Source organism: Penaeus monodon, chromosome 6 (genome assembly GCF_015228065.2).
Source record: "Penaeus monodon isolate SGIC_2016 chromosome 6, NSTDA_Pmon_1, whole genome shotgun sequence".
Classification (NCBI taxonomy): domain Eukaryota; kingdom Metazoa; phylum Arthropoda; class Malacostraca; order Decapoda; family Penaeidae; genus Penaeus; species Penaeus monodon.
Window position 1 is genome coordinate 2,207,992 of NC_051391.1, and position 7,500 is coordinate 2,215,491.

The following is a 7,500-nucleotide window of genomic DNA, read 5'->3' on the forward strand; positions in this document are numbered from 1 at the left end:
ACACACACACACACACACACACGTACACACACGTACACACACGGACACGCACACGCACACAGAAACAATATGCACATTCGCCCACCTAAATCCTTCCGTGAAAGAATTTACGTCTCCAAGTGCCGTATGAACGCGTGTCTACGGCTGGCTGGGAGAGACGGACGAAGGGACCCCGTTAGCTGCCTTGTGTGCGCCCGTGTTTGCCGAGAGGGAGCTGTGACCGTCGGGAATTGAGGGAGAGGGAGAGAGAGAGAAGGAGAGGGAGAGGGAGGGAGAGAGAAGGAGAGGGAGTGGGAGGGAGAGGAGGATTTAGGGAGATGGAGAGGGAGAAGAGGATTTAGGGAGATGGAGAGGGAGAAGAGGAGTGAGTGAGTGAGTGAGTGACAGAGACAGAGAGAGAGACACATAGAGAGAGAGACACATAGAGAGAGAGACACATAGAGAGAGAGACACATAGAGAGAGAGAGACACATAGAGAGAGAGACACATAGAGAGAGAGAGAGAGAGAGAGAGAGAGAGAAGAGAGAGAGAGAGAGAGAGAGAGAGAGAGAGAGAGAGAAGGAAAGATAGATGATGCGTCCGATCCGCCGCATGGCGAGGGTCGGCCCGAGCGCTAATGAACGGGGCCCAGTTTTGTATGTGGAAGATTTTAGGACCGCTGTAAATATGTGTGTTCTTCGTGTCGATGTGTGTGTACCGTTCCTGTGCGTGTGGGCTTGGGTGTGCACGCGCGTGTCCTGTGCGCTTACAACAAAGCGGAACGTTAGAGATAGCGTGTGCGTGCGGTCATGTAACGTGCGGCATATGCTAGCTTGATGATTGTTAGTGCAATAAGAGTTACTTCTGAACGTTCCTGGTTATCCTGTCTCCATAAATATACAAAAAGGATCAAGTCGCCTTATGTGGGCTTCCGTGTGAATCTAGTTATATTATATATATACTTAGAGAAAATTAGTTTAAGGCTGTCCGAAAAAAGGGTGAAGGGGGGGGTGATTAGTGATATGTTTTGGTAAAAATGTTTGTGAGGAAAAAAATATATTTGTCATGATAATTAATAAGGATGATGATAGCGAATTATGACACTGATAATGTTTGTGGTGGTAATATTATTGATAATTACGATAGTGATAATGTTGGTAATAATCACAATGATGATTGATAATAGTAAATATGAGAGCGAGGAGGATAATATTAAGAGCAGTCATAATAATGATGGTTGCTCATGGACGTACCCCCGTGTAGGCAGCATGTTTGTATGGAGAAGGGTCTGCCTCCTCGCCATCGAGACTAAACTTTCTCTCATTATACCGCCCTCCCTTCTACCCTCCCTCTCCATTCCCTCTCCCTCCCCCTCCCCCTCCCTCTCCCTTCCTTCTCCGTCTCTCTCTTCCCTCTCCGCCCTCCCCTTTCCCTCTCCGTCTCCTTCCCCCTCCCTCTCCCTTCACGCTCTCTCTCTTGTCTTTCTCTCTCTCTCTCTCTCTCTCTCCTCTCTCTCTCCTCTTCCCCCTCCTTCCCCCCCCTCCTCCTCCTCCTCCTCCTCCTCCTCCTCCTCCTCCTCCTCCTCCCTCCTCCTCCTCCTCCTCCTCCTCCTCCTCCTCCTCCTCCCTCCTCCTCCTCCTCCTCCTCCCTCCCTCCCTCTATCCCTCCCCCTCCCTCCCTCCTAACCCTCCCATCCCTCCCTCCCTCCTCCTCCCCTTCCCATCTACGCTCTCACGCTCTTTCACAACTCGCCAAGGTGCTGTGGCGGCAGTTAAAAAAAAGTAAAAGCCAAGACGTGAATGGGTGAATGTGTAGTTTATGTAATGAGAGCGGTTTCTAGGGGTAATGGGAAATGGGAATTTTGTATGTAATGGGTGTAGGGTGCGGGCTTTGAATGGGGATGAAGAAGTTTTAATTTCAGAATGAAATGGCTGTTAGGTTTTTGGATTTTAAGTAAGAGCGTAAAGAGGTGTAGTGTATGCGATAAGGGTGACACAGACGATAATGGTTGTAGTAATAGGTGTAATGGGGAGTAAATGGATGTTAGTGTGTGTAATAATAAGGGTGTTCCTGGCGGTAATTTGGTAATGGGGGTGTAGGATATGTGAGGCCTGTTAATGGGTATAGGATACATAGGGCCTTCTAATGGGTTCGGGATATATATATATCTAAAGGCGATCCTGTCAGTAATGGGTGATTTTTTTTTTTAATGGGGCGTGAATGGCGGGTCCTGTGAGAGCGGTGTTTTAGGGGGATGGGAAGATGGGGGGAGGGGGGAGGGAGTGTTGAGGACGAGGGAAAGTATGGAAGGGGGGGAAGGGAGGAGGGGTAGGGGTGGTAACTAGCCTATGACGTAAGGTAATTGAGATGGTTACGTCACGGTGGGGATGGGGACGAGGATTTCAGATCGGCTGGAAGGAGGCAGATGTTTATTTATTTATTTCACTTTGTTTGTTTGTAGATTTGTTGGATTGTTTGTTTATTGGTGCGATTGGGTTTGTTTCTGTTTTTTTTTTACATTTTTTTTTTGTATCTTTAGTTGTTAGTGAATGGATGAATTTATTTATTTATTTATTCAAAAGTTTGTATTTATTGTTTACAAATATATTTGTTTATGATGTTTCTTTCTTTATGGGTTTAAGAATTAATTGATTGATTTGTTCATTGTGTATATCTTTCTTTCTTTCTCTTTCTTTCTTCATATATTTATTCACCCAAAGGCTGCGAACGTGTCGATATGTGCCTTTCGGTGCGATGGGCGGCGGTGCCACATCCATCCCGCCCGCCTGCTTCCGGGAGGCGGCGGCAACGTGGCCTTCCGACTTCCGGGGAGAGACTTTCGTATGCTTTCCTGTCACTTTGTTTTACAGGTGTTGGATGCACGTTGAATGGGCTCACTCGGCCCACACCCCACGCCCCTGGCTCTCGGCCCACACCCCACGCCCCTGGCTCTCGGATTCTGATTCTGCATTTATCTGATTTTTCTGTCTCTCTGTTGGTAGTTGTGGGTGTTGCTTTTTACTGGTCTGTCTGTCTGCTGTCTGTCTCCTTTTCCTCCTTCTCCTTCTCCTCCTCCTCCCCTTCCCTCCACTTGTCCCTCTCCCTCCCCTCCCTCTCCCCCTCCCCTCCCCCTCCCCTCCCCCTCCCCCCCCTCCCTCTTCCTTTCCCTCTCCCTCTCCCATGCTTTCACAACCGCACTTGGTCTTCAACAGCGGACTCGAATCAGGCTTAGCTTTCTTCAGGTGAATAATCTGGCTCTTCTGTCTGTCGGAGAAGCTGTGTGGCGGCGTCCCGAGTGCTTCTTCCCGCTCGGCGCTGTCGGGTAATAAGGAGATGATACCCGTCGGTCGGTCGGTCGGCCGGTGGTGCGTGGGTCGGTCGCCGTCGCCGCCGCCGCCGCCGCGCTTGCGATACGAGGCGAACTTTCTCACACGTCACGTCGGGCTCCCGTCGGCCCGTTCGGAGGATCACGAAATCGTATTTGCATAAGGGGGGGTAGCTTTCGTTCGAGTTGTCGGTTCGTTATGCGCAAGTGATTATTTTTTGGGGAGGTTTTATTTGCTTTTGTTTGAAGTTGCGGTTTTTTTTCTTATCCGACTATTTGTTGAACAGAACTGGAAGAATCTTGGAAATTATAACCGGCTACGAAAATACACTGAAGATGTGAATGATTTACCGAGTGAGAAAAAATAACAGACAGATAATAAGTGCACAGAGAAAGAGAGATAGAGATAGAGAGAAGGAAGGAGATAGAGAGATAAGAGCGGCCACGTGTCTGCGTTTGGCATTCGGCGACGAAGCCACGCCCACTTCCTCTCGAGCGGTTCTCTTCTCCTCCCGCAAGTGCCTCTTCGACGACAGACGCCAAGGATGGTGCTGTGCGGCGCCATGGACTGCTTCCTCCAGGTGAGTGGGTCGGAGGGCGTGGGGCGAGGATACCCACAGGGAGGGGCCTTCTGGTGCCTCAGGTGCCTCCTTCAGGTGCCTCAGGTGTGTCGGCGCCTGCTGGGGGACGGGGGGGGGGTAAGTCACAGCCGTGGGAAGTGACGCTGCTGGGTTGGGGCCTTTCCAGCAACGCGGTCTTGGTGAAATGCCCCCAACTGTCTATGCAGGTTTATATATATATATATATATATATATATATATATATATATATATATATATATATATATATATATATATTATTTTTTTTTTTTTTTATTGTTTTATTTTTTTTTGTTCGTCTGTTTACATTATATTGTTTTATTTATTTATCTTATGTTGTTTATTTGTTTTCTATTGTATTTAGTTAGTTATATTATCTATTAACTTATTTTGTATCTTATGTTCATTACAAATTTTTTATTTATTTATTTATTTATTTCATTTATTTATTTATTTATTTGTTTATTTATCAATGTATTTACTTACATACATATTCATAGAACATTTCGAGCCGTCGGGGCGGAAGTGACTGACAGCAGGCGGGGATTGAGGAATGCGAGACTTGGGCCGGAATTATCACATGTAATCGCGTCGGATGCCTTGATCCCCCCCCCCCCCGTCACGTTGCAGTGCCAGCGCCCCTGATCCGGAGATTAAAGGCGGACATTTGTTGTCGTTTTTTACTGATTGTTTATGCATGTACACGAGGAAGAGGGAGAGGGGGAGAGGGGAGGGGGAGAGAGAGGGGGAGAGGGGGAGGGAGGGGGAGATGGGGACACACAAGCATAAACACACACAAACAGAGAGAGAGAGAGAGAGAGAGAGAGAGAGAGAGAGAGAGAGAGAGGGAGAGGGAGAGGGAGAGGGAGAGGGAGAGGGAAAGGGAGAGAGAAAGAGAATGAATGAAAAAAATAACAGACGCATAAAAACAGTGGATATACCAAGAGGGAAGTGTAATGTAGGCGGATATACGAAGAAGGAAAGAGGGAGAGAGGAGTGGGAGAGGAGAGAGGGAGAGGGGAGGAGGGAGGTAGAGAGGGGAGGAGGGAGTGAGAGGGAGAGGAGCAAGTGAGCGAGAGAGGGGGGAATGGGAAGGGAGGAGGGGAGGAGAGACGTCAGATTTTGTGAATCGAAGGAAATCGAGTCCCATCGACATGGCGTAACTCCGCCGGGGGTGCTTCCTGTGTCGACGTCTAATGGCATTACCGCCGCCCCTCCTCTCCCATGCACGCCGCGGGTTCCCTGGGAGTGACTAATTGGCGCGGACAAGGTAATTTACGACTCCTCCCGCGCTTAAATGGGACTCGGCAGTTTCCAGTAGCTTCGTGGGGTAGGGGGTGTGGGTGTGGGGATGGGGTAGAGCAGATCTTTGGGAGGATGGGGTGGGGGGCGGGATTTGGGGAGATGGGGGCCATATGGACACTTCCGGGGGTTCGGTTGTCCGAGTCGTTACAGTTGTCCCCTCCCCTCCCCCTTCCTCTCCCTCCCCCTTCCTCTCCCTCCCCTTTCCTCCCCCCCCTCCTCCTCCTCCTCCTGCGGCCCCAGTGCCCCAGTCCGGATGCGTGCACAATGGTGTTGACAACTCACGCCCATTCTACCTTCACGCCCTTTTGTCTTTTGGGCGGTGTTGCGTGGGAACTGGAAGCTGTGTCAGCTGTAGTATGGGCGTGTTTGCCGTGTGTGTGTGTAGGGGGGGTGAGGGGTACGTAACAGGTAGATACTTAAACAGGAGGGTAAAACACACATAAACTCACACTCATTCTTATTCTCACACACTGTCGCACGCGGCGCGCGCGCACACACACACACACACACACACACACACACACACACACACACACACACACACACACACACACACACACACACACACACACACACACACACACACACACACACCACAAACTCTCAAGCACACAATGGTACTATATACTTTAAGTGTATGTTTTTTAAGTCTCTCACACACCAAAATGCCTTCTTTCTCTGCCTTTTTTTTCTTTCTTTCTTTTTTCTTTTTTCGTTTTTTTCCCAAACTAGCGGACACCCAGAATTGGCCGCGAGGGACCGCTTTGCTTGCGTCCCGCTATTTTCCAACGCTAATTATAGCAGCGTCAGATAAATGGTAGAGCTAAGGAAGAAAGAAGTAGAAAGGGGGTGGGGGGGGCAGTAGTCCTTTTGGGGGTTCGGTAATTCGGGGGGGTGGGGGTGGTGTCCTCGTAGACCTGAGCAGATGTCCTAATTATTGGCCTAGAGACAGGTCCACCTAGCGCAACCGCCGTCTCCGTATTCTTGCCGTTTTTTTTTTGTTTTTTTAGAATTGATTCAGTGTTCTATGTCTGTGTTTCTGTGTGACTGTCTCCCTTGTTGTGTCTGTTTTTGTTTCTGTCTGTCTCTCTCTGTCTCTTCTCTCTCTTCTCTCTCTCTCTCTCTCTCTCTCTCTCTCTCTCTCTCTCTCTCTCTCTCTCTCTCTCTCTCTCTCTCTCCTTCTCTCTCTCTTCTCCCTCTCCTCTACCCCTTCCCCTTCCTTCCTTCTCCCCCCTATCACCCCCCTCCCCCCTTCGCCCCCCTCCCCCCTTCGCCCCGGCAGCCGCCCTCTACTCGTCCCAAACGCGGGTCAGGTGACAGCGCCGATGCTCTATTGGGACGCTGCCCTTGATGACTTACCCAGACGCGGCGGGTGAGGAAGGGAGGAAAGGGCAGGAGGGAGAGGGAGAAAGGGAGGAAAGGGCAGGAGGGAGAGGGAGAAAGGGAGGAAAGGGCAGGAGGGAGAGGGAGAAAGGGAGGAAGGGTGGGAGAGGGGAGGAGGGGCGGCAGGGAGAGGGGAGGGGGGCGGCAGGGAGAGGGGAGGGAGAATGAAATGAGGGGGGAGAAGGGAAGAGGAAGAGCGAGGGAAGGAGGGAGGGAGGGAGGTGTCGACACTTAGTGGGAGGAGTGAGGGGAGTGAGTGAGGGAGGGAAAGGGAAGGAGGGGGGGGGAGGGTAGGTCAAGGAAGAGTTTGGGTTCCGTGATTTACCCTCCTCCGCCGCGCGCCTGAGGGCTGAGTCAAGCTGGGGGGGGGGGGGGGGCGGTCGGGCACGTCAGCTTTTGATTAGCTTGTTGTGTCATAAAATAAAGGAAATCCTGCTTGCAGTAACGAGGAAAATTAAACCACATATCTATCGCCCGCGGAGTCCGGTTCAGGCCCCTTGTTCGGTGCTTTCGACAGACGGGGCTCGTGTCTTGCATATATATTCTTTTCCTCGTTTTCATTTTATTACTCATCTCTCTTTCATTCACTTCATTTTTTTCTTTCTTTCTCTCCTGTTCTCTCTCTCTCCTCTCTCCTCTCTCCTCTCTCCTCTCTCCTCTCTCCTCGCTTCTCTCTCCCCTCCCTCCCTCCCTCCTACTCTCGTTTCGTTTTATTTGGACCTGTCTGCGCTCATCCTCCCTGCCCCTCCCTCATTCCCTCCACCCAGCCATCTATCCGGGCTCTCCTTTTCTTTTCCATCTCCTTCCCTCCGTCCCTCGGTCCTCCGGAAGCCCCTGCTTCCTCCATTCATCCTTTCCCTTCTTCCCTCTCTCCTTTCTTTCTTCCATCCCCCCCTTCCCTCCTCCTCT

The 7,500-nt window shown here is 50.5% G+C and overlaps 1 protein-coding gene across 4 annotated transcripts in view; it reads left to right on the forward strand.

The window, feature by feature from the left end:
* The window catches only part of LOC119574145 (tyrosine-protein phosphatase non-receptor type 9-like), a 194,289-nt gene that overhangs the window by 119,264 nt on the left and 67,525 nt on the right, over window positions 1–7,500 (forward strand). Inside the window, exon 2 of one of the 4 annotated variants that reach the window (XM_037921237.1) lies at window positions 3,592–3,885. The exons of the other annotated variants lie outside the window; for them this stretch is intronic. Within the exon in view, the coding sequence (XP_037777165.1) occupies window positions 3,850–3,885 (36 nt within the window). The 5' untranslated portion in view covers window positions 3,592–3,849. The remainder of the gene's footprint in view (window positions 1–3,591; window positions 3,886–7,500) is intronic. 4 annotated transcript variants of the gene reach the window in all.